The sequence below is a fragment of the Centruroides vittatus genome, unplaced genomic scaffold (genome assembly GCF_030686945.1).
Source record: "Centruroides vittatus isolate TY-2023 unplaced genomic scaffold, ASM3068694v2 contig_377, whole genome shotgun sequence".
NCBI classification, from domain to species: domain Eukaryota; kingdom Metazoa; phylum Arthropoda; class Arachnida; order Scorpiones; family Buthidae; genus Centruroides; species Centruroides vittatus.
In genome coordinates, this window is record NW_027122198.1 from 2,081,330 (window position 1) to 2,109,191 (window position 27,862).

The 27,862-nt window shown below is 32.3% G+C and overlaps 1 protein-coding gene across 2 annotated transcripts in view; it reads right to left on the reverse strand.

Moving 5' to 3' along the window:
* LOC136975644 (C2 domain-containing protein 5) overlaps window positions 1–27,862 on the reverse strand; it is a 214,485-nt gene that overhangs the window by 10,833 nt on the left and 175,790 nt on the right. For both annotated transcript variants that reach the window (XM_067270731.1, XM_067270732.1), the window contains exons 23-29: window positions 27,571–27,693; window positions 23,772–23,858; window positions 17,984–18,073; window positions 12,617–12,704; window positions 8,088–8,174; window positions 6,021–6,067; window positions 1,464–1,589 (exon numbers count right to left, since the gene is read on the reverse strand). In XM_067270731.1, coding sequence (XP_067126832.1) covers window positions 1,464–1,589; window positions 6,021–6,067; window positions 8,088–8,174; window positions 12,617–12,704; window positions 17,984–18,073; window positions 23,772–23,858; window positions 27,571–27,693 — 648 coding nt within the window. The remainder of the gene's footprint in view (window positions 1–1,463; window positions 1,590–6,020; window positions 6,068–8,087; window positions 8,175–12,616; window positions 12,705–17,983; window positions 18,074–23,771; window positions 23,859–27,570; window positions 27,694–27,862) is intronic.

Below are 27,862 nucleotides of genomic sequence, written 5' to 3' on the forward strand. Positions count from 1 at the left end.
GGGTCGGTGCCCAGGGCCCCCACAAAACTATGTTTAAACATAATTTTTTTTTCCTATTACTGCGACAGCCTAGTGTGGTCTAATCATGAGGGCCACAGGCAAAGAAAACCAAACCCCGGAAAAAACCTATGAAACATCGGAAAAGTTTGGGAAAAAATTTTACATGGGTATTTTTCAATTAAATTAAAATAATTAGTTTTACACAATAAAATATATGTATGTTTACAATAACCTTATTTTTAAATGAAATTTACAACTTCCTAGTTGAAATCTAGTTGAAAGTACAGTATTTTGTGTGAATTTTCTAAATCATCAAATTTGCCTACTTTTAAAGGGGGGCTTCACCGAATTTGTGCCCAGGGCCCCTGGATTAATAAATCCGGTCCTGCCTAAATCCAAAAATGTAAAAATCACGGAAAGTCATTTTTGCCAGATCATCATACTTTCCCTCTGTTATATATAATAGCCAAGATAGTAATATAATTTTCACTTTATTCTTGAAACTTTTAAATTTATTATATATATTTAAAATTATTTTCAAATATACAAATACAAATCCTCCCACATATATATAAGATTTGTATGTAATATTTAGTTAGAATTTTTTTTTGAGAAGATAGTAAAATGTAAACAAAATTATCAATATTCAAGTCCATTTTTATTAATAAAAATGTATTTTTTTCTAGCATTAGTCAATTTGTTTGTTCTTCAGTAGCACAACTTTGTGGATGAGAATTTTTGTATAAGTTTGTGAAATAAATATTTTTTAATGTGTGCATTAAATAAATGTGACATTCTACAACAGCAAGAAGGTATACATATGTCATCAGAAAAATAAACTTAATTAATGATTAAAAATACATTTATGTTATCATTCCATTGTAAACCTACGAAATAGTTAATTTAATTTTTCTAACTAGTCCAGATTAAATAGCTTAAATCAGTTAAAGCTAATGGCATAACTAAATATGAATGGGCAACATTTCCAAAATGGGCTTCCATTGGGCTTTCTGTAAATTTTTTTGAAATATCTCTATACTTTTATGTAAATTAAGATAAATAATTTATTCAGTTTGAAAACAGTAAAGGATATTAATATACTGTAGGCCTACTTACTTTGTGATGAACATTGACAGCCTGAAAGGTTTTTTTCTGAAGTATATTGTAGCAAATATATCAATTGTCTTGGAGAAGTCCAGTTTTCTGAATTTTCAATAGGGAGTAATGCTAAACTATTTAGTCTCTCTTCATCTGTTGAACTCCTCAAATAGATTTTTATAATTTTAGCTATTGCAGCTAGTGTAAGAGGCAAAAGGCCCATAGCCACTTTGAACCATGCAGTTGCACAGGTTGTGTAATGATAGTTATGCCATTGGCTAAAGTGAGATCTTTTTTATGAACAGTGAAGAAAAACTCAAACTTAATTTAATTAAAATTAATTTTAACATAAACATATTTGATACCTCTCGGACGCTTGTGCTTTCTCGAATGAAAAAGAAATCTAAATTTCCCATGTAACGTTCGATCTTACCACTGGGAACATGGCTTAATGGTGTCATTTCTATACCAAAATATTCTCTAAATGGAACCTGTTTATAAGAAAAGTAATAAATTATTATTAAACAAAATATATTGAAAATTATAAATATTGAAATAATAATTCCAAGCATTACTATTGGAAAAAAAAAACACTAGGAAATACAGTAAAACTTTTCTGACTCAAATGTCTGTAACTCGAATATTTCTTTAACTCAAAGAAAACAAAGCATTCAGTAAGTCTTAATGGAAGAGCGTAGGGATTTAACGCCTCCAACTTGAATTTCCTTGACTCAAATTTTCTCCAAGTCAAAGGTTTTCATGATCCCCAACACTGATTTATGTTACTTTCAACTTCAGTGACTAGAATTTTAATATTTATTCTATCCAAAGTGATCTGAATTATCAGATTTCCATGAAATTTTCAGAAAGTAGTCATATATACTGTCCAATAACCACTTGCAGACAATGTTCTAGTCCAAAGTGAGAGAACCTTGCACTTTAAATCAACAAAATGTACTGTACCTGCAGAACTGTTTGATTCCATTAGCTACATTGAAGATTTTGCTGAAAGATGTTACATGGACTGTTTAAAACAAAAAGCTATCGAAGATTCTTTACATAATGCAAGAGAAATAAAAATACAAATCTATTCAAAACTGGCATTTTTCACTATTGTTCTCTATCTCAAATCGTCTGTAACCCAAAGTTTTTTCCCAGAATGGGAAAAAAGTTTTGGGTTACAGACGATTTTGAAGCTTTGAGTTATAACGAATTACAGTAAAAGTTCTCTAACATTATAATTTACTATTTCCAGGTTAACTGATCCATAAAAGATATTAAGTTTGTTGATTTGCATACGGACTATTTGTAATACATCCACAACAATACAAATGCAAAAATACAATACAAATGTAATTGTAAAGTTTATAATCAGTGGTGGCTTGTGATTCCAATGTATGGGAGTGCAATTTCTTAAAGTTACATTAAATTGGCTAGGTTACAAAACAACTAAACACAGATAACAGTAAAATATATATATAGTAATATTAATAACAAGAAAAAGATATTCAGATATATACAACTATCAAAACAATTCAACAACTGTAGAAATAATTTTCAAGGTAAGTGTGGTCCCATCAAGGTAAAACATCAAATATGTTTGTCATAAAAGCCATAGTCAAACAATGTTTTGACTATAACTTTTATGACAAATACAAACTAAGACTACAGTAATTTTAATGATTTATTTGTTTGAAATATAATTTGAAAGGGATTGCAAATTTTGTGATGGGACAAGTGAAAATGCTTGACCAGAATTTAAAATGCTTATTTTAAATTCTGGTGATAGGATAAAGCTGATTCACACTGCATGACTGTGGCCCACCAGACTGACAAATATCTATTTGTATGTTTGCTAGAAATGACACAAAGTGTTAATAACACACTCAAAACCAATTATGGTGTGATAATGAAACAATGAAAAAAACAAACATTTTTGAACCCCTTCTGGGCTCTGCATCAGGTTCATAACCATTAACAAAAACATTCATTCTTTTGTTAAATCACATCATAATTGGCTCCAAGTGCATCATTATCACTAATCCGGTGTGGTGAGTAGTTATTGACACAAAGTGTTTTTTTTCACACTGTTTTTACAACTTTGATCTATTTTAATGAATCAAGATTTAATTTTTTAATAAATACATGCAATTAACATGTATTAAACTGAAGATTAATCTAACATACAAGAAGTTTATTACCATTACTAAACTGTCAATGCTGCTCATTAATGTGCAACCTTCCATAAGCTGAAATCAACCATTAGGCAAAGTGTTCAGGCCTCTTGAGGATGTCATTTTGCTGGACAATAATGCACAATCACATATTATCACATACAAGAATGTCTTCAGTAACTGGATTGGGAGCAATTACACCTGCCTTACAACTCTACATGGTGCCAAGTGATGTTCACTTGTTCCCTATGCTGAAGAAAAAACTGCAAGGGGAGCACTTTTAGAACAAGATGATGTCAAAAGCGAGATGTAGCACATTTTGCGTGCTCTGGACAAGACTTTCTTCACAAGCGAATTTCAGGTACTGGTACTAGTACATTGGTGAAACAAACGTTTGGATACAGATAGTAGTAATGTCAAAAAGCAGAGGGCAGATGGGGCTATCATTCCATATTGCACATTGTTGTAAATAAATTCTTGTTATCAGACTAATTAAACTTATTTACTGATCTTCTCATAATAAATAAATAATAAAAATAATAAGTTACAAAATATATAAATGTCAGCCACAAGAGTGAAAAAAAATAAAAGTAAGAAATAAGTGTAGTAAAGAATGTCCTTGAAAGTTATGGAATGTACAGTACATAACATACCCTCCAAGCAGTCGATATAGTTATTTCTTACTTTTGTTTTTCATTGCCGATGAAAAATTTATATTTTCTATAACTTATGATTTTTATTATTTAATTATTCTTATTTATTCATTTCATGAATTTTTGATATTTATTTATGTTCTCTATCTATGAAAATCTATTTGGTTCTGTTTCTGTCTGAAGATGACATTTATATATATATGTCAAAAGTGCTCTCAGAAAATAAAATGTTTCTTAAAAATGGTTCTTTAATGCCTTTTTACGTGAATGTTTCTCTTAATTCAAAATTTTACTCTTTATTGATATTTATGATATTTTATGTTTTTTTTGTCTTTTTATAATAGTTTATAATGTAAAAGTTACTTTTTTAATAACTCATAATTGATGATAAGCATTCACAATTTTTTTTAACTTTGAGCTATTGTCATAGGATTTTTTAAAATAAATATATTTTTAAATGAAGACTATCATCATAATTCAACATAATTGCTCCTTTTAAACTTTTGTAATTACTTAAATTTTATATCCTAGTATAATTAAAAAGCATTAGATTTCCTTCTGGTCCCTTAGCAGCATGTTTCAGTGCCAGCAAAGTCCAGAAAAAACTTTTACCAGCTTTTTTTCCCAGGCAACTTATAAACAATAAAGAAAAGGCTCTGTTATATGTTTTGATGACTTGTATCTGATCCTTGGTTTTCTTCTAAACAAGTCTTTTTTCTGTTTGATTCTAAAACTATGTCCATATAACTTATCAAATTCCCTGGTCACTTGCTTTATTTTAAATAACGATTTATCTAATAAATATAATAAAAACTACATTCATTATATACAGTATTTTGAATCGACCAAGCAACCAATAAACAAAGTACTTAATACAAATGTAATCCAATTACAGTGGGTGATCAGTTAATGAACATAATCCATTCTAAGACATTGTTCGCTATCCGAATTGTCCATTAACCAATTATCGATTTACCATAGGTTTTTATGAGAATTTGATTAATTCGTTCTGAAAACTCCAAAAAATAAAAAATATATACTTTCTTACTACATTTATTTATATGTAATAATAAAAATACATATATACACAGTCTTGCATTTTTATTAGTCATGTTTTTTCCATTTGTGGGGGTTAAACAATCTGTCTAATATTGATTGCTTTTCTATTTTCTTCAGGATTTTTCAGAAATAATTAATAGCATTGTTATTGTAGAGATCCCTAAGCCTATTAACCTCAACCTGATTTAGATGCTATTCTAAGACCATTGTTCTGACATCCTCCCACTTCAAAAGATTTTTAATAGCAGATATCGGCATTAATCCTCTTTTTCAGAAGAAAACATATCTTGCCAAGTTTCTTGGTGTTCTTTATTCAAGAGTTCTTGGCATTCTTCTGTCATCAGATCTGTTTCAGGCTCTATTATGAGTTGTTCAACGTTCTTTGTTTCTCAGATGTAATTTTTATTATTCCTTAAGCTGCTTGAGTCTTCTTGATTATACAGTCTTTCTTAGAGAAGACTGAACTGTGGCCTACTGTAGACCTGTTCAAGCCATACTGCCCAGCAACATCAGACATTTTCTGCCCACTCTCTACCTTTGCTATTATACTCTCACCTTCGAAAATAAAAACCAATGCAAAACCTAATGAGTCATGCCCGACAGTCTCATGAATACTATAAAAGAATTGTTTCTGTCAGAAGAATAAAAGGCTGGCATTACAAGGTAGAGTTTCAAAGTTCGGAGGAATACTATCTGATCAGTATATACTGAGTTGAGCATCGATGTCAACGTCTTCTGTGCTCCGAAAAGTTTCAAATTGTTGCCTGAAGACAAGGAAAGACCAATCGGTATTCATTATTTTACGTCGCTTCTTCTTGTGTTTGTTCTGTGAGGTGTTCATTGTCCAAACATAAAAATCTTTCGCGAAAGTGTTCGTTATCCAATTTGTTCATTAACTGATCACCCACTGTATATTATAATGATATATCAAAATTTTCAATCAGTAAAATGAATTGATTAAAAGAATTTTTTATAAATTCAAAAACAGTTCTAAATTATTCAACACCAAATAATATGTCAAAAAAATTAAACTTACATGATAATCAAAGTTCTCACAAGAGTATTTTGAAGAATATTTAGTGCCTGTAATTGAAATAAAAGTAAAAACAACCATTAAAATACTTAACTTCCCAACACATCGGGTTGAATATAAAATCGACTTACTTAAACCAAATAACCGAAGTGTTTATGTTCTATTATTGCATTTTCGACGCCCCTTCTGGACTTTTTCTCAGGCTTCTACATATATTTGTTCCAAGCTGGCCATTAAATTTCAAACTTTATTTGAAAGGTATTCGATTCAGGATGCTAAATGTGCATGCGTTCCAAGACATTCAAATATAAAAAATACGATAAGTTTTGAAATGCACACAGGTTCCAATTTAATCTGATAGTAAAATTAAATGCTACTGTCCAGTAAGATCTGCCATGCCATAGAAAGGGACATCTCCTCTTTAAAATTAATGCAGGTGGTTCTGCATCCAGCCTTAAATATTTGCATCAGCTCCAACCAGACTGCCCTTGTTTTGTGCTCTCAGAGACTTGTTGTTTACAAAAATCGAAGATAGACCAATGCACCAAAATATACTCGAGTTGGCGCACTTGTTATGTTATAGTTTGGTATTCCAATTTAAAGGGATTGTGTAGACACAAAGTAGAGGTGTTCCCGTGGGCAGTCCGGTATCCAGGAACCTCTGCAAAATGGTGGTCAGACTATTGGAAACAGAACCCTACCTCACTTCTTCCCCAATATTCTCCTATACAAGAGATACATTGATAACATCATTATCTTCTGGGGGACAGTTCCGAATCTTATACAGTTTATCAACACAATGAACGACAATTCATATGGGCTGTTCATTGAGGTGGAACAACACGACCCCAACAGGGTACACTTCTTGGACATAGATATCATAATTGGAGGATCAAACATACACACCTCTGTGTATCGTAAACCAAGTGCTATCTCCACTTATATTCTAATTAGATCATGTGATCCTTTTCTGTACAAAATAACAGCATTCGGGGCATTGATTTGGAGAGCATTCATGTATTCTTCCACCCCACAAGCATTAACACAAGAAATAAGGAATATAGAAGAGATAGCCATTGCTCATGGATACACCAACCTTATACGTAGATTATGTGAATGCTACAAACATACACAAGAAGTATCTACTAGTCCGATGGAGATACCGAAAAATGAATGGGAAGAGGATCCCCTCACTTTTAACCCAGATTTAAAATACACTGCAATTGCCAAGAAACATAGGGTCAATATAATGTACAGGAGATGCCCATCCATTTTCAACTTACTACGTAATGGAAAAGACCATCCTAACCCTGACAGACTACCGGGCATTGATAGTGTCCCTATCAGAGACGGCAGATGGGATAAAGAAATGGTACTGTATTTTACGGACTATAAGATGCACCTGAATTTTGGAGGCAATTTTTCGAAGAAAAAAGTGCATCTTATAGTCCATAAAATACGGTATATGTTGGCTCCACCAAATGTTCATTGGGGGTAAGATTAAAAGAACATAAATCCAACATACAACGTAATAAATGTGCAACTGCCCTTTCAACTTATGCAACGGACCCAGATATCACAGCGGACTTTAACAAAGCTCATATTATCCTCACCACCTTGCAACTGGAACACCTGAAATGCTTGGAGCCGATGGAAATATTTAAGGCTGGATGCAGAACCACCTGCATTAGTTTTAAAGAGGAGATGTCCCTTTCTATGGCATGGCAGGTCCTACTGGACAATAGCATTTAATTTTACTATCAGATTTAAATTGGAACCTGTGTGCATTTCAAAACTCATTGTATTTTTTGATATTTGAATGTCTTGAAATGCATGGGCATTTAGCATCCTGAATCAAATACCTTTCAAATGAAGTTTGAAATTTAATGGCCAGCTTGGAACAAATATACATAAAAGCCTGAGGAAGAGCCCAGAAGGGATGTCGAAATCACAATAATAGAACATAAACACTGCAGTAATTAAGCACTTAAGTAAGCCGATTTTATTAATCATTAAAATGCTTTCTATTAAATAATGATTGTTTTAACAAAATATATGTAATTAAATTACTTGTTAAAGAAGGAGTCTGTTCGTGCAGTTTTTCTTCATCCATGACAAAAATCAAATCATTTTCAATTTCATTTTGAAGAGAAGAACCTGTTGAATTATACATATACTTATTATTATTTCATTATAAATGTAAAATATGGAAAGTTCTCAAACACTCAAATTACTAATATCATTGAAGCATCAATATTTTAAATGTGATGATAAATCAACAACTTAGTCAATGTACTGTAATTTCTAGTATGTATTTTATTGCTGAATTTTTGCTTTGCAAATTACAATCACATTTTAAGAAGTTGAACTTTTCTAACAGAAATAAACCAGGTTAAAGTGCACTCTACTGTTACTGATCTGGTCCAAGTTATTCATTTTTGGAGTGTAATTATTAAATTTAAAAAAAATACTGATGTAAAAAAAGAAAAAGAATGATACAAAATAGATGTAAAACTAATGTAACAAATAGTTAAATTGGAATATTGTGCCAATATATATGGTAATTGATAAAAATAAAAATAATTTGAATAATGTACTTGAGTTACTTTAATTAAATTCATAAATTTGATACTAATTCCCAATATCAGTGTTATTGAATGTTAATAATGATATTAGACAGTATTCGTTCTTCTGATTTTGGTACTGAAAAATATTGTATTACAAGTTGATTAGTCAATAACATCAATCAGTACTAATATACTGTGGCCATTGGCCATATTGATATATGTATTTTAGTTATATTTTTTTTATTTATCTTTATATTTGATTCTTCCCTTTTTGTCATAACTTCCTTCTAGAAGCTTCTGTCTTAAATCTCATTGTCTTAAGTTTAAGGAAAGATTACCCTTTCTCAGAACACTTGGTAGAACAAAAAAGTATGGGAATTATCATTTCTCTGAATTTTCAGGGGAAACAAAAGGAAGGCAAGGACCAGAGGCAAAACTGCTAAAGGAAGAGTCATTCTTGGTCAAGATCTCAGAGTGGAAGGCAGGACAAGGCAGTGCTCTGAACTTGAAAGAAAGACAAAGAAGACTGTAAAGCCGAGGAAAACTGTAGAGGTCGAAAAGAACAGAAAGAGAAGACTGGCATGAGACCGCAGATTTTTAGTGGAAAAATTTTGTAAATGAAAGGAAACTCATTTTTTTTCGTAAGGAAATTATTGTAAACATCCTCCTTCAATTATCAACAGTTAGGTGGGAAAGTTGGCACTTAGCTGTCAAGAACTGCAAGTCACCGTCAACAACGAAGTGCTTTTCCATGTTAACGCTATAAAAGCCCACGCGCCCATAAGCTTGGCACGCATCAGCACATGGAAGTTATTTCTATACTTGTGCCCATCTATCTCCATGCAAAAGGACTGACTTGGATCTTGTCGGAGAGGACACGACATGACTGCCATACTCCTGTTATCCCATCTCACATCCAGAGGTATTTTGTTATAATTCTGTGAACTCTCTCTCCCTAGCAACGGCATTAGACTTAGCTCAGAGCCATCCCATTTGAACTTGTAAAACCGTGCATTAATCCTAGGTTAACCACATTTAATCTAGTAGCATAGCCTTGTAACCAATTTTCTTAGTTAATGTAGTTAATCAATAAATGTTTTATTTTTTTTAGACCTGTCTTCTGTCAATTTAAGGTGTGTCGTCCTTATATATTGTCGGCCTATATTGTTGTTATAAAAATAAATTGTTTTCTTTTGATTTCTTTAATGTTGTTATTGTAAATTATCATCTCCTTTAATGTATGCGCGGTTTTATTTGTAATCGATAATTGTAAAAAAAAAAAAAATATATATATATTATATATATATATATATATATATATATATTTTTTTTTGTTTACTTTTGGGCAGGTTTGGCATGGCAGCACTGTGTTGGTGGTGGGGTTGATATGTATGGGGTGCAGGACCGGCAACGGGGCATTCTGGTTCCGGACATTCAGCTGTTAGGAGTGTGTCGTTCTTTGGGAGCTGTATATGTAACTGGTAAATTTTTCTTTGTTCGTTGTGGTGGAGATTGGTGATCTTGAAATCCATTTCCATCAGTAAAAGAAATAGTGAAACACGGGATAGAATTTGTACACGTGAGATAAGTGTCCGTTTTGCAATATCACTGAGTGGACATTTTTTCATTTGTTGGAATTTTTTTGTTTTGATTTACTCTTTGCCAAAGTACTTGTTGTGAACTGCCACGTGCTGTGTATCCTAGTGTGTATTGGATAATGTGTATATCTGTATATATAATTTTGTACATAAAGATTAGTTTTAAGTGACTGTCTTGCTTTTCTCTCCTTGTGGTAATCTGAATCACTCACTACCTGCGATTTTTAACATCACAGATCTCCACAAAGGACACCTGTTTCTGGTTGTTTTTTTGTCACATGATTGCACTGAACGAGATTGTCCAAATGTTCATGTTATGTCTGAGTATCTTCTGAAATTGCATGTAAAAAGAACAAATAAGGAGTGTTGAAATCTATAAAAGAATCCTGTAAAGAAAATAAACTTGGGTGAATAAAGAACATTGGTGTATGTTATCTGCTTATCCTCTTATTGGATTACACTCATCGCGTGCACATCTTACAAACATTTCAAACTGAAACAAGAACAAAGTGGAATAAAACAACAAATATCACATCTGCCAAAAAGTCGTAAATAAAATAAAAAATTAACATAAAAATAAATTAAGAGGAGTGATAATATATAATATATGTAAGCTTGCTGATAGGGGGAGATTTTTATATTCTCTCTCATTGGGATGGACTAAGGTCTGTGCATATGTGGGTGGCAGTTGGCAGAGGCAGAGAAGAGCAAGTGTTTCACAAAGAAACTGTTTATTTTTTGATGATCATGCTTACATATAATTAACAAGGTCCTTAAAGGCACTGTCCAGTCCGTTAGATGTCTTCAGGTGTTTTTTTTTGTCCAGTGATGGCAAAACCCCAGGTCAGCAGCGAGTTAAAGTTCAGCATAGAAAAGTAACACAAGATAGCAGTGAGCAGAAACATGGAGAGAAGAGGGCAATGATCCCAAAGGGTATTCTCTAAATGAAGCTCTTTTGTCCTTGATGGTGGAGGTTTTATAAGTTATTCAGAATCGATTCATTTCTAATTGGTCGGGGCTTTCCCTTCCCTGCTCCCCTATTGATCTCTTATCTGTCTCTAGGTAAAAATTGAGACCAGTTTAAGTTGCAAGAAAGGACTGCCTGGGATAGTTTATTCGCCACCATCCTCTCGACTATGATCGCACTTTATTGATGACTAAGACACCTACACTCATACTTTCACATTCTTGTTTCCTTTTACTTTATGTTGCATTAAGTTTTAAATAATTCCCTTTTAAATTTCCCTTTATTCTAAAATTTTGTTTTCCCTTTTATTCTTCTTTGAGCGATGATGTCAAAGTCCGGTGTTGCTGACTCGACACTTATATAACCTATTTTATCGTTTGATTTAACTTAATAAATTTTACATTTCCCCTTTTCTTTTTTGGACTATTTCCAGGGCCTAACATATATAAAATAAATAAGCACAAATAATATAAGAAGAGAAACTAAAAATAATAAAGTAATTGATAGAGAGTTGTGATCTCTATAGTTAGTAGATTGGACTTGATGCACTAATTTATATATTTCCAAGGCTTCCACTGTCAAATGAGATGTTTGTTCCCAACAAATTATTGATTATTAGTTTCTATGTAATCCAAATTTAACTCGAATTTCAGTTAATAACTCATAACTGGTAAGATAATTTAGTCATACCAAATTACAGATTTCAGTTTTTGTTACATAAGAAGCCAGCTATGTAATTGGCTATACTTATTTAACAAATTAATACTTCTTCTTAACATTCTTCATCCATGATACTCAATAATAGCATCAATCCCACATGTTAACAAATAATATAACCCTTTATTTAAGGTGCCACTGCAAAAGGCCATGACACAAATGTCACTAACTTGAAAGTAGTCACCAAACAGCCATTATTATTTTTAAATTAAAATTTCACTACAAATAGAAAAAGTCACAATTGGTACATATTTAAAATGTAAATGAATTTGCACACATAATACCTTTATGAAAATTCCTCTATTTAGACTAGCATCATCATTATGCCACTGTATATTAAATATATTTTTTAATTTAGCAAAATTCCACAATGATTAGCAACATGCTCCCACCAAAGAAAAGATGGTCAAATTTGATCTTCATTTTAGCACAATCCCATTTCTCTCATTTTACTGTTAACACAGGAGTCAGTAAAACTTATCACTTTTGGTAAGTTATCACTGTCTCAGTCCACATTAAATTGAGTTTATGGGACTCTACTGTATTGTTTGCAAACAAACACACACACACACACACATTTATATAATAATTAACTGTATGTAACTCGATATAATATATACATATTGAAGTAAATAAACATTCATGCACTAATTGAATAATATTAATATTAAGAATCTAACAAATATTTTTTAATTTGTTACTAAATTTTTATGTTTAATCTTAAATGTTCAAAAAGCAAAAAATTCTTACTTTGTTTTAATCTAGACTTAGTATTGGATGTAATGGTTGTTAGGAGATTCGGATCACCCAGTCCAATTGCCACACCCCAGATTGCTACCTTGATTTAAAAGAAATACTCATTTTTACAAGAAAAATAATGTAATAAATATATAATATGCATGTACAAAATAAAGACATTTTAAATAAGATATAATATTGTATATATTTTTTAAAATATATTTGATATACTGTATATATGTTTTATGATAAATTTCTGAAGAAATTGAGAATATTCATATCCTAACATTCTCATTACCTTTCTGCTTAAACTGGAATCTATAAAAACAAAATGCTACAAAAACAACTATATGCTTTCGGAGTTTCTTTGTCCTTTTGACCTACAAGAAAGATTAGAAAGTAATCTTAAGGAGAAATACCGCAAGAAATTTGATTGGATCCTCAACAAACAACAACAAAATATTAGTGTACAACTTCTCCCGCAATTGGTTTACTGGGACAACATATCACCCCCATCCTTCCTCCTAGATGCCATCAAGTATGGCCCCATGTTTGCAGTTAAACCGCAGTATTGCTACCCTGAAGACATCGTGCCAAACATCGAAAATCTGTTTCCTTATTCCAATAATTTATCATATAAACATAAACATCCAAACCCAATAATTATATATTAAAGCCAATCATATTATTTTTGTATTCAACACACTAAAAGTTGGTTCTGTGTCTGTTGTTAAAATATATCCTAATGTGGAGTAATGTATATATATATATTATTATGTTGGGTTAAGTGAGATATACTCAGTTAACACCGGTGGCTGTGTACTATGCCGGACCAAAGTCAAGGCATAGTAACCAAAACAAAAATTAAAGAAGTGTATCAATGTGTGTGTCTGTATTCAGGAATTTTCTCACAATATGACATGTATTCAATATAGTGGCCTTCTGTAGTGTGATGTATGTGTTTCTATTCAATTGTAATGTGCCCAGGCTTTTGTGTAGTGTGTGTGGTATGACACCTGTAGAGGAGAGAACAACAGGTACAATAAGCACCCTATCCATCCTCCACAGATGCCTTATTTCCTGGGCGAGTTCTGTGTACTTGCTAATTTTTTCAGTGCATGCATTTTGTATATTGTGAGTGTTTGGAATGGATATATCTATAATGTATGTGATTTTATTGTGTTTATCAATGAGTGTGATGTCTGGTCTGTTGTGGTAAATTGTTTTATCTGTGATTATGGCTCTGTCATAGTACATTTTGTGCGTGTTGTTTTCCAATACTGTCTGTGGAATGTATTTGTAGTATGGTTCGTGGATGTCTACTAATTTGTGTTTCTTTGCAAGCTCTTGGTGTATTATATTTGCTACTTGATTATGTCTGTGTAAATAATCTGTCTGTGCCAAGAGCTTGCAACTAGAGGTGATGTGTTGTATAGTTTCTGGCATGATGTGACATTTTCTGCATGTGTCATTTGTGAGTGTTGTATCTTTGAGTATGTGTTTTCTGTAGTTTTTAGTATTTATGACCTGATCCTGTATGGCAATCATGAATCCTTCAGTCTCCCCAAAGAGGCATCCCCGAGCTAACCAGCTGTTTGACGCAGTTTTGTCAACAAAATCCTGGGCCAGATCATAAGGATGCCTGCCATGGAGTGCCTTTCGAGCCCACGATTGCTTAATGGTGTCTACGCTTTTTATATGTTGCAGTTGTGTCCATATGATGTGAATGTAAGTTTAATGGTGTGTTATTCGAGTCTGCTAGAGTTACTGCTTTGTGTAATTGTGATGTTTCTTGTTTTTTGTAGAAAAACTCTCGCAGTGACTGTATTTGTTTGTAGTGAAGGTTAACTATGTCAATCAGGCCACGTCCGCCATCTTTACGTGGAAGGGTTAATCTTTCTGTGGCAGATTTAGGATGATGTTGTTTATGCTTAGTAAGTGTTGTTCTTGTTTTCCTTTGGAGTTGCTCAAGATCTGTGTGAGTCCAATGTATAACTCCAAAAGAATATGTGAGTACTGGGATGACATATGTGTTTATTGCTTTAACTGTGTGTTTTGCATTTAACTGTGTTCTGAGAATAGCATTTAACCTACTTTGGTATTCTTTAATTAATCTTTGCTTTATTTGTGCATGTTCTGTTAGTTTGGCCTGTTGGAATCCTAAATACTTGTAGATCTCGCCCTCTTCCATGGATTCAATAATGTCTCCATTTCCAAGTGCAAAATCTTCTTTCTTCAGGATTCCTTTTTCTATGTGAAGTGTTTTGCATTTATCTAGGCCAAATTTCATTTGTATGTCCTTGGTGTATGAATGTGTGATTTGTAGGAGTTGATGAAGTTGTTTTTGTGTGGATGCATAAAGTTTTATGTCATCCATGTACATGAGATGTGACAGTGTAAACTGTGTTGTTTTTTCGTGTCTGATATTGTAACCATATTGCGTGTTGTTTAACATGTTGGATAATGGATTCAGGGCTAGGCAGAACCAGAGAGGACTCAATGAATCTCCTTGAAAAATTCCTCGCCTAATAAAAATTTGGTTTGTTTGTATGGAAGTGTTATGAACCCTGAGATGTAGTGTTGTTCTCCAGTGCTGCATAGTGTTTTGAAAGAATGCAATGAGTGATGGATGTATTTTGTACATGTGTAGAATATGTAGCAGCCAACTGTGTGGAACACTGTCGAATGCTTTTCTGTAGTCTATATATGCCATGTGTATGTTTCTGTGTTGTCTGTGTGCTTGCTGTAGAATGACTGAATCTATGAGTAACTGTTCTTTGCATCCCCTGTGGTTTCTACGACAACCTTTTTGTTGTTCTGTTAGAATGTCGTGTTCTTCAACATGTTTGTATATTTTGTTTGCAATACAGGATGTCAATAATTTGTAGAGTGTTGGAAGACATGTAATTGGTCTGTATTGTGTGGGGTCTGTGGTATTGTTGTTTTTAGGTTTCATGTAGGTGATGCCCTGAGTAAGAAAATTTGGCATGTCTTGTGGATTGATGATGATGTGTGTTAGGTGTTTAGCTAGTTCCTGGTGCAGTGATGTAAACTTTTTGTACCAGAAATTGTGAATGTTGTCTACACCAGGTGTCTTCCAGTTGTGTGTTCTGTTAACAGTGTATTGGAAATCATGTATGTTTATTTCAGCACAGGGCATAGTTGGTATGTTGTGCAAGTTTCTGTTCTCCTCCTCGATCCAGCCTGCATCAGCATTGTGCGTGACAGCACTGGACCAAAGAGAAGACCAATATGTTGTGAGTTCTTTTTCTGTTGGTGTGCCACTGTGCTGTGTATCAGTGTTTGCTTTGTTATTAATTTGTCTGTAAAAGAGTTTTTCATTGTTTGTAAATAATTTATTTTGTTGTTTTCGTAGTGTTCATGTTTTGTATCGTTTGAGTCTACGTGCTTTGGCAGCAAGTTTTTGTTTTAGTGTATCAATGTATTCTGTAATGCGTGTGTTGTGATGTTCATGTTTTGTGTGTGTTTTTATTTTCTTGAAAATGTTTTTGAGCTGTTTCCTTAATTTGAGTGTTATGTTGTTTTTAGTGTATTGTGTCAGCCTGCGTAATTGCTGTCTAATGTCATTTATTTGTGTTTCTATTCTTCTCTGCCAGGCACGCTTGTGATAGAATTGTGTTTTCTGTGTATTTGTCTGTGATTGTACTTTCAGTCCATGTTGTGTCACTACTGTGACTGTCCCAGCATAAACTAATGTATGAATGTCTGAGAGTGTAGAAATTGAATGAATGTAGTGTGGTAGTAAGTGAGTGTTTACATAATTTAGTGTTTTTCCTACTTCCTTCGACGTGTTGATTTTTGGTATTCGTGGTCTTTGTGTGGGATCTGTGCCTGTATATTTAGTGAGTGTTTCCTGAAATATAAGTGAGAGTGTATTAACTAAATCCATGTCTATGTTATCAGTGATGGATGAGGAAGTGTCTGTAGTATCATTAGTGGTAATTGTTGTATGTGTGTTATTATCAATGCTTGTTGCTGGATTATCCTGACAGGTTACATGATCTTCATTAATGTTAGATGTTTCTGTCTGTTGATGTATTTGATCAGCAACCTGTTGTTTGATAAGTTCAAGTGTTGTTTGTGAGATAAGGTTGTTGTGTATAATTGTTCTTTTTTGATCAACAACCCTTTGTTCAGTGACAGTGAGATGAGGATACTGTTGTGTGAATCTAAGGTGTAGTTGTTGTCTGTATGCTGTCATGTTTGTTTCGAGTTTTGTGATCGTGTAGTAAGTACAGATGATAAACTCATTCATTTCTACCGTCCATTTCATCCGTTGGCGTGGTTTTCCAGCCTTTGTGGTCTGTGGATGCATTCCCACAGAAACACCAAGGCTGGGTTGGTTCCTCACATCTGTTGAGGGCATTGCAGTAGCCATGCTTGGGCCGGTGCTGCTTTCGCCACCGGTAACCAAGGGAGACTGTGGCCTATTTTTCGAACGTGAGCCTCTGCCTAACTCACGAACGCGGACCTTGTTAACCCGGGCGACGTCCGAGCTGGTATCACATTTAGATCTGGTTACTACCATGATACATATCTCCGCAGAATGTGGGTGTGTGGTTACTCTTAGCTTCATTTCTCCCCATAGACCTTACTGGCATGGGTGTCCCTACCAGGAGCTTGTGCTCCAGCCTGCATTGCCCTATGGATCAGTAAAATTACTGGGCTCTCCCACCACGACCAGGTGGTGACCACGGGAGAGTTATTATTAGTATTATTATTATTATTATTATTAAATATCATTATCATATATTAATACATTAACATTAAAAATATTAGTTTAATTATAGTGTTGCCACCTTTTCAAAATTGCTGACCCAGACAATAGGTTAGTTCCAACACAAATCCCTGATTGATTTAAATTTGAAACTGTATAAGTGATGCGCAATGTCATTTTAATGCCAAGAAGTGAATAGCGCACGTGCCAGTTTTAAAATACGTTAGGGACTTGTGTTGGAACAGACCTAATATTTGCCAGAGATATTTGCAAATTAGAATTTTAAAAATACATTTTCTGTCACTCTTAGCCTAGGGATAAGTTTGGTTGGAGATGTGAAGTTAAAGTGTTTAACCATTAAAATAAAATACTTGCAAGTATTTTTATAAATTTATTTGTTTTATCATAATTTCACAATTTCTACGAAAACTGGGCAAATTAATATTCAGTCTGGACCATAAATTTAAAAACCAGCCTGGTGGCAACACTAATTAATTATAATTATTAAATTTAATCTAATACCTGCCTCTAGGGCCAAATTACTTAGCATTTAATTAATAATAATAGTAGTGATATAGCCTAATTTAATCAAGCAATCATTTTGTTTTAATTTATCATGTTTATTATATATAAAATATTACCTGCATTTCTTCTTGTTCTGGTAATTCAATTTGAAAATTTATATTTGCTAAACAACACGGAACAAGTCTTCTCAATTTTACAAAAAGACTCTGAATGTAAGAAAAAAATCTAATGAATAGTTATTTGAAATAACACAAAATAAGAATATATTTATCTTTTAATTATTTCTACTTAATTGATTTGATTGGAATTAAAAATTCTAAAACATTTTGTGTCATTAGTTAAATATAACAAACATCACAATACCCGATGAGTATATACAAACATCCAATGATCACCTATGATTGGGCTACAATTGTAGCACAATCATTTAGACAATTGTTAGATGTCATTAATTAATCAAAGCACACTGTTCTTTATACTAGTTAACAGTGATTAAAAAATTTCAATTAATGTTACCTTAGGTAGCCAAGATGGCGGCTCGTCTCTAATTCCAGCAAGGAAACAGTGGGACGCACGTTCTAACCTAACCTAACCTATTCTAATAAACTACCATAATTATTAGCAACCAAATTATTAGAATAGGTTAGGTTAGGTTAGGTTAGGTTAGAACATGCGTCCCACTGTTTCCTTGCTGGAATTAGAGACGAGCCACCATCTTGGCTACCTAAGGTAACATTAATCAAAATAAATTTGCTGAAAGAAAGATTTCAGCATCCTAACATTGAAAATCCACTATTTATTCTAAAAACAAATAATTGCCAGCCACTATGTGATCAATTGTATAAATGCTAACCTAGTGACAAGAAAAAAATCATTTTACAAAAACAGAATGTGAACCAAATAATTTATTTCTTGCATAAAATCAATATGACACCTTTCATAACTAAGAAATAACTGTGTTTCTCTGCATATATAGTTCCAGTTTGGTTGTACAGTTGTTGTTTTTTGTATGAATTAATCCAATTTCCATCATTTCTTATGGCAAAAATTGCTTTGGACTTCAAATGATTTGGAGTTTGAACAACCTCCTGGAAAGAATTAAGCTTGAAGTACAACGCACCAATGTATTCCAATTAGAGTTGGCCAAAACTTTAGCATTAAAGTGCCTAAATGCAAAGTTTTCAGCACAAACACCCAAATTCAGTATTTCAATGTTTTCGGCCACTACTTTATAGGCCCTCTTCAGGAAATGTAAAACAAAATAACTGTTCTATATATAAAATGTAGCTGCTTTCTAATTTTCAAAAGCAGGTCATTTGGTGCTTGTTGTTTTCTGTTATATGTATTTTCTTAGCACAATGTTGCTATTGAGAACATATCACACAGGAAACACTTTCAGAAGAAAAAAGTTGGTTTATTGGTGTAAATGAATATGCATTTCGGGCTTAATGCCCCTCTTCAGTCCTATTATTACATATTTATCAGCAAATTGATTACAGGTTTACAAATTTACAGAATGCATTGAAAAAATTAAGATACGCATACAATGGTTTATACAATAAAACTTAGGTAATTAAATTTTATGGTATAAACCATTGCACACGTATCCTAATTTTTTCAATGCATTCTGTAAATTTGTAAACCTGTAATCAATTTGCTGATAAATATGTAATAATAGGACTGAAGAGGGGCATTAAGCCCGAAATGCATATTCATTTGCACCAATAAACCAACTTTTTTCCTCTGAAAGTGTTTCCTGTGTGATATGTTCTCAATGGCAACATTGTGCTAAGAAAATACAGGTCATTTGGGGTCATCATTTGCAAATTTTCAAAATCATCAAAATGGGTATCATTAGGGGTCAGGTTGATGAATTTAATTCATTCCCTGACCGCAAATAATACCCATTTTGATAAACTTTAAATAATGTGTATTTGCAGTTTTACGTAGAAATAAGAAAATTACATGCTGTAATAATAGCGAGGTTGAAGCCAAAGTTTTAAACGCAAAAGTGTGTATGTCAGACGTTCAGCGCCACTTTCCTGTAAGCCTAGAAGTTTGACAATGGTGTTTGGAAAGTCAGTGGAATCATGCTCGACATTCCAAACACAATTGTCAAACTTTTAGGCATAGAGGAAAGTGGCGCTGAATGTCTGACATACACGTTTTCGCATTTAAAACTTCAACCTCAACCTCGCAAATAAATCAAAACTTGAAAACCATAAATAAAATATATAGAATGTATAATAAAATCAAATACTGTCACATACCATCCACTTTGGCATCTTAAGCATGGTTGCAAGATCTGCCACACATGTACTGCTTTCACATTTTGCAATAAGCTCCTTTTTAATTTCAATTATGGATATTACAACTTTCCTTTTAGACTCTAATGCTTCCACACTCTTTTCAGAATCAATAGTTAATAAATAAAAGTTATATTGAGTTGAAAGTTTTTGCCTATTTTTTACAGCATTGTTACTTAACATAGTTATGTGATTTAATTGTAACAGTCATCTTCTTTTCAGTACAGAAGAAAAACACTACCGCCTTAGCTATATTTGCCAGTGAAAATGGCATTACACCCAAATTACAACATGCAACCATGATCCGGTATACTCATCATATACACCAACATAGGAATTTGGGGGAATCAGAGATTTTTAAAGCAAAATGCTAGGGCCTTTCAATCAATATTAAAGATGAAAAACAACTCTCGAGGGCATGGCAGACTATGCATGAGCCGCCGTTATAACAGAATAACAACACAGGCACAGTTTAAAAAGAAAATTTGAAATCAAATAGAATGGGAATCGCACTAGAGAAAGTTTTCTGTAGAAGAAGGTCCTAGGGTGGATCAAAAACATTTGTGATATGTTACAAAATAACTGCAAAGCATTATAAGGTTAGTGTGTTATATTTATCAACATTTCATTTATTGGATGGATTTTATAACAATTATATTTATTATATATTTAATATATGTATTGTATTTTTAGAGTGTGTAGAGTAAAAAAGGATGGAAAAAGTGAACAGAATGCTAAAGAAATTAGTGATGTAAGTATTTTTTCTATAACTGTTAGAATGCAAGTTTTTATAATTTATGATAGCTTTTGATTAAGTTTTAAGAACTGAATTGAAAGTGACAGTTTAATTTAAATTCACACATAAACAACACCAAAAATGTCTCAGAATCGTTAAATATTGGGTTGTTCAGAAAGTAATTTTGTTTTTTTACGGAAAAAGCATAATTTTCTTATAATATATAAATATTTTATTGAATTATATATTGACAATTTTGGTCCACTACCTTTCCCTATCTTTCTGGTAATCAGCATAATCTCACGCTCATAAAGTTTTGATCTTTGCATACAAAAAACTAATCCAAGTGATTTTTGACATCCTCATTTCAAGTAAATGTTTTACCATTTAAAAAATTTTGTAAAGACTAGAACAAAGTAATAATCCGAGGGTCCAGATAATCTGGCAAATGTAGTGGGTGTGGTAGCACATTCCATCCAAGCTGTAACAGCTTCTGACAAGTTACCAAACTTGTCTGAGGTCTGGCATGGTGAAACATTACTCCTTTTCTGTTGATCAATTCTGGCTTTTTTCTGTTTGATGGTATCACGCAATTTGTTTAGTTGACAGCAGTTCACTTCCGAATCAATTGTGGAATTGTGTGGTAGAAGGTCAGAAAATACAATTTCCTTACAATCCCACCAAACAGAAAGCATCACTTTTTTTTAATGAATATCGGTTTTCGAAGTGCTTTGAGCTGGCTCATCTCTTCTACTCCATGATCACTTGCATTTGACATTGTTATAAACAATCCATTTTTTATCACCAGTTATAATTTGCTTCAAAAATGGGTCATTTTCTTGACATTTGAGAAGTAAATCACAGATGTCAATGCAACAGAGTAAATTTCTTTAAGAATATGTGGAACCCATATATTGAGCTTTGAAATGAAACCAAGTCATTTCGAGTAATCATAAATGGTTGAATTTGACAAGTTTAATCTCCGCGATTGCTCGTGTTGTTATTCGGCAGTTTACTTCAATCAATACCTTTATTTTTGTCTTTATCAGCTTCTACTACCTTCAAGAATATGGTGCATCTTCAATACTAAAATTGAAGGAACAAAATTTTGTAAACCAGTTTTGGCATTGTCAAATAAAAATGGCACACTTAGAAACTTAGACTGGAACTATATAATAAACAAACTGACACCTAAATGTGAATTCCAGCACATAATAAAGAAATTTTAATGTTCAAATGTTTTCAGCTGTCTTTTAGAGGCTGAAAACATTTGAACATTAAAAACAGTTCCATCTTTTTTTGTGCATTCATTCCTGATGAGGGCCTCTAAAAGATGGCCAAAAACGTTTGAACATTAAAATTTCTTTGTTTATTATGTGGTGGAATTCACATTTAGGTGTCAGTTAGTTGATTTGGGCTTGTCATTCTGTCAACATGTCTTCTCCATACATGTCACACAATTTTTTTCTTGCTTGAACAGCATTCTTACCTTTTTGGTGATAAGAAAGCAAAATATGCTGAAAATGTGCTTTCAATTTTCCACATTTGATGGGACACACACACACAAAAAAAAAAAAAACAAATTGCAAAGAATCAAACAAAATTTTTTACAAATATGCCTTGAAATGTCAGCTGTTAAAATATATAATGACAATACGATTTAGAATGAAATAGAATGAAATTGGCAGGTAAAAATACAACTAATCCCTCTGGTGGTAAAAAACGAAATTATTTTCTGAACAACCCAATAGTAGTTCACCTCCTCCTGGGAGAGAGGATGATCAACTACTACTACTTAATACAGGTTGACTATTAATATTTGAAAAGTGACTCCTGTTGGAAATTAAATAACACCACTAAAACCTTTAAACTATACCAGCAAAAATAACTTAAATATGTTACAACAAATGTTTTCAATCCCTTTAGGATCTGCATCAGGTTGTTATAATTAGAATGCTAAACATTCAAATTTAAATATTTTTAAATCGTAGGAACCGTATACATTAGAACAAGTATATGTCAAAATTAGATGTTAATTAATGTCAAGTTTAGATATATAAAGAGAATGTCATGCCAACAATTTTAATGATTCAAAAGAAAAATTCACATAAAATCGTGCTAAAGAACATTTTAAGAAATGTTGTAATATCTTGTGAACACTTTCGACATATTTATAAACATCGTTTTTCGGCAGAACTGGATTCAAATAGGTTTTTGAACAAATTTTTAAATTGGAACAAAAATGGCATTAGCCGCTTAGAAAATAACAAGTTTAAAAATAACATACTAAATTTAAAATATGCGTAACAACATTACGCATGCCTCTTACTGTGCAGAGAACAACACAAAACTTTGAGTATTAATTTAAATTTGTGTAACATCATCGAGCATGCATCTTAAGCACAGAAAACAGGAACAGCAATTAGCTGTTTTTAACAAAACAGGTTTAAAAATATTAAAACATTGTCATGCATGCTCCTTACTGTGCAGAGAAGGCAGGGGTATAGAAACAGACCTAATGCAGGTGTTTAACTATTTGTATAGACTGATCCAAATCCCGGGTAACTCAAGGGTGGGAGAATTGCAAGGAGACAACAATGTGGTGAAGAGGGCCTCCCAAATGTACACCAAATTCTGGTCCTCACAGCACTTGAGCATCACCACATGGTCCCAAAAAGGGGTGTGGTGGAGCTGTACAACCATCTTAGACAGTTCAAGTGTCTAATATCAATGTAAAATTGTTTTTTGAGTATTTTGAGGCAGATCTTGATTAAGATCAAAAACGTTTGTTTGTGTATCATTTCTTACTGGAAGTAAAGGTTTAACAGTGGTGTTCAAACTATTAAATCAAAACATATATACCTGAATTATTGTTTCAAATAGCTGTGAAAATTGTCTACTTGTGTAATTTCCAGGTGGAAATTTTGTCCTGTAGATTCTTGTAAACATCTAAAAAATAACAAATTTTTATTAAAATAAATATGAAAAGGGATAAAAGTTTATGTAAGAAATTATTCTACTAATATTCAACTAATAACAGGACTGCTTTATTTGGTAAACTTACACATTAACACTCTGTACATGTTCAAAGCCAAGCACTTTCAGAACTCTGCACTATCCTCAGGGTTCAATATTCTTTAAAAAAACAGTCTTTATATAACAACCAGTTAGTACTGGGTGTAATGACAAATCACAAAAAAAAAAAAAAAAAAAAAAAAATTAAAATCAAACATCCTTAAAACATTGAAACATTTTCAAACAAAAAACAATACAAATGAAATATTCTAAGCTGACAAACTCAATTCAATGTGGAACTTCCAAACAATTACATTTAAGCAAATACACCAACAACTGCCATAAATAATCAGGCTAAACTTTGGATATATGATTATAAATTAGAAATAAATTTGGCACTAGAGTTAGAGTAAGAGGGAGTTGGGGGTTCGAGTCCTGCTTCGGGCCAATTCTTTTCTTCCAGTTTAATCTAAATTTAATTAATTTAGATTAAACTGGAAGAAAAGAATTATAATTATTATAATATTTAATTAATTATTAAATATTATAATTATTAATTTTAATAAGAGCCTAATGCCTAACTCTAGTGCCAAATTTATTTCTAATCTATAATCATATATCCAAAATTTAGTCAGATTATTTACAGCAGTTGTTGGTGTATTTGCTTATGATATTGGGTTTCACTTGATGTATGTTTGTACAATTACAATTATTTTATCATTATGTACATTTCATTGTTTTTACATATTTTTACCATTTACCTATGTATTCATTTTGTATTTTTATTCTTCTTATTTTAATTTTGAAGTTTAAATTGTCTTGCATTCCATGTTCCAGAATATTTTTCTCCTATTGTACCTAAACATTCCATTTCACAGTTTGTTCTATTTCTATTTACCTCAAGATGGTCCTTTAGATAGGACCAAAAACATTAGTAATTTGAAGCTTTTGCTGCATACAGAGGTGTCTTGAGTGTCTGAATATCAGCAAATAAAAACTGCAACTGTAACATTCAAAAATTTACAGTTTTCTGAGAGGACTCTGGAAGTTTCACATTGAAATGAGTTTGTTGGCTTGGAATATTTAATTTGTATCATTTTTTTATTGGTTGAAAATGTTTGAATGTTTCAAGGATGTTTGATTTTGATTTTTTGTGATTTGACATTAGACCCAGTACTAACTGGTTGTTATATAAAAAGACTGTTTTTAAAGAATATTGAAGGCTTGAGGCTATTGTACAGCTCTGAAAGTGCTAGGTTCTGAACATGTACAGTACATAGTGCTGATAGGTAAGTTCTCCAAATAAAGCAGTCCTGTTATTAGTTTGATGTTTATACTATACTGAATACATTACAAATAAATGTTAAAAAATGTTTTAAAAATCTAACAATGAAAAAAATTTAAATAATTAATAAACTAATAAATAACTAAATGATGAATAGTCTAGAGCAGTGTTTCTCAACCTGTGTTGCAAGAGTGCCTTGGGTGTGTTATGAAAACATTAAATGTTTTTAGAATTTTGAATATTTAAAATTTTATTTATATTTTATCATTTTACTGCTGGCTGATCAAAGGAATGAGGTATTCACTAAAATACCGATTGTTGCAAAATTTGTGGCATCAGCCTGGGACCAACATGCCAAAAATTTCCACCCAATGCAAACCAAGTTTATGCTGCCATTTTTTTGTAGTTGCCAATAGGGTAATGGCAAAGGAAAAGCAATAACCTTTTTTAATAAATATGTAGTAATAGAAATGATATAAAATATAAAAAAACATTATTTGTAATTAATGTAATTAATTATTTAATTACAGAAAACAAAACAAACTACAGACATAGAACATATCCCCATCATCTGTATACACCAAGGTTGCCAAGAAATGCCAGGTACAAATTGCTTTCAGGAGGTGCCCTATTATTTTTAACATCTTATGTAATGGGAAGAACCCTCCCCAGCAAATGACCCAGAGTTTATAGTGTCCCTTTAAGGCATAATAGATGCGTTAGGGACTTGATATAGATAGGCTCTACTAAGGGTCCATGGGCGTCAGAATGCAAGAACATCAGGCAGATATTCACGGGAGAACTTCTACAGTCCTCGCTACTTATGTAACAGATCCAGACATAGTAGTCGACTTTACCCAGGCCAATCTCCTTCTCGCTGCGCCTCCCAATGAGCACCTCAAATGGTTAGATGCTATGTACAGTCCCGACCATTTAATATTCTCCATCACAGCCACATGCATAAATTTTAAAGAGGAAATGGTTTTGTCTTTGACCTGGCAAGAGTTGATTTGCAGCACGCTTTATCCGCTCATAGTATCCAGACAGGCTGACTCATTGTGTATGCATGACATAGTTTTTGTAAATTGTTTCAAACTCACGATCAAACTGTTATTTAAACGGCATTCATTAATCGAATATTCATTTAGGAATGGTTAAGAACCTGATGCAGAGCCCAGAAGGGGTTCTAAAACTTTCTATTTTTCTGATGTTTCATTATCACACCATAACTGGTTCCATCTGCATAGTTTCTAATTTCAAAGATTTTTGAAATTTTATTAACATTCCAAAAAGCAGGCTTTTTTTATTTGGCCACTGATGGTCTTGATTTGTGTCACTGTATGGAGTCTTTTGGGACACTCTGTATTAAGAATTTATTAATAATCATATGGACACTACTTGCTTATCCACAACATCAAACTATGTTATAAACCAAGATGCAGTTAAAACTACACATTAATTCACACTTTACCAATACTATTGCTAGAGGTAGATGTTAAGTGCCATCTCTTATTAAATTTAATATAATTATAATTGTGTTTAATTATTTTATTAATTATAATTATTATAATTAATTATAATAATTATAATTGTGTTTCCATATGTTTATGATAATATAATATGATGTGTTATCAAAAAAATATGTTTTGTCTTTTGGAGTGATCTTCTGAACAACAACTTTTCTTTTGCATGAATTTGGCTGGTTTTCTGAAAAATGTTTCACTTTATATTGAAATAATAAATGTGCATGCGCACAAACACACACACACACACACTTTAATCAATGAAGTAGTTACTGTGGATATTGGAGTAAATAAAGCTACACACCAACCAATGCCGAATATTATTGGGCTATAAATGGCTGTAATATTAATAATTTATAAAACAATTTGGTACTAGAGTTAGGCGTTAGGTGCCATCTCTTGATAAATTTAATAATTAATATAATCTTATATATACTGGAAGAGGAGATCGGACCAGAGGTTTGGGTAGTGTAATTGGCAACATCTGCACAGTAAGCAGGTGTTGCAGGTTCGAGTCCTGCTCTGGGCCGATTCTTTTCTTCCAGTAGTTCTAAATTATTTAAATTATTTAATTAAGATTATAATTTTCAATTTATCATGAGATGGTGCCTAGTGCCTAACTCTAGTGCCAAATTGTCTTATAAATTATTAATATTATAGCTGTTTCTAGACCTATAATAACTGGCACTGGTTGATGTGTAGCTTTATAATATGTCAAGTTTAGTAATGATGTTTGTTTATTGAGTAAATAATTCAAACATTTTCTTAACCTGTTATAACTACTTTAAAAGCACTTATAGAATTTTTGAAGATATTAATAAAAGAAATAATTTTTTACCTGTAAATTAGTGACAAAATTATCTACACCAGGTTGAGATTCAGTATTACACATTTCAAATCCTTTGGGTAGTTTTGGATCCATTAGTAGAGCAATAATATCAATATCTTCTGCATCATCAACCTATATTAAAAAGTTTACATTGAAAATCTACAAAACTCATTTTAAATAGTTATAATCAGTTATTGTTATCATCATATTTACATATAGAAAAAACATACTACTTTAAAACCTAGAAATTCTACTTTAGAAACACACATCATCCAATAATGTATTTCAAAATTAACTTAAG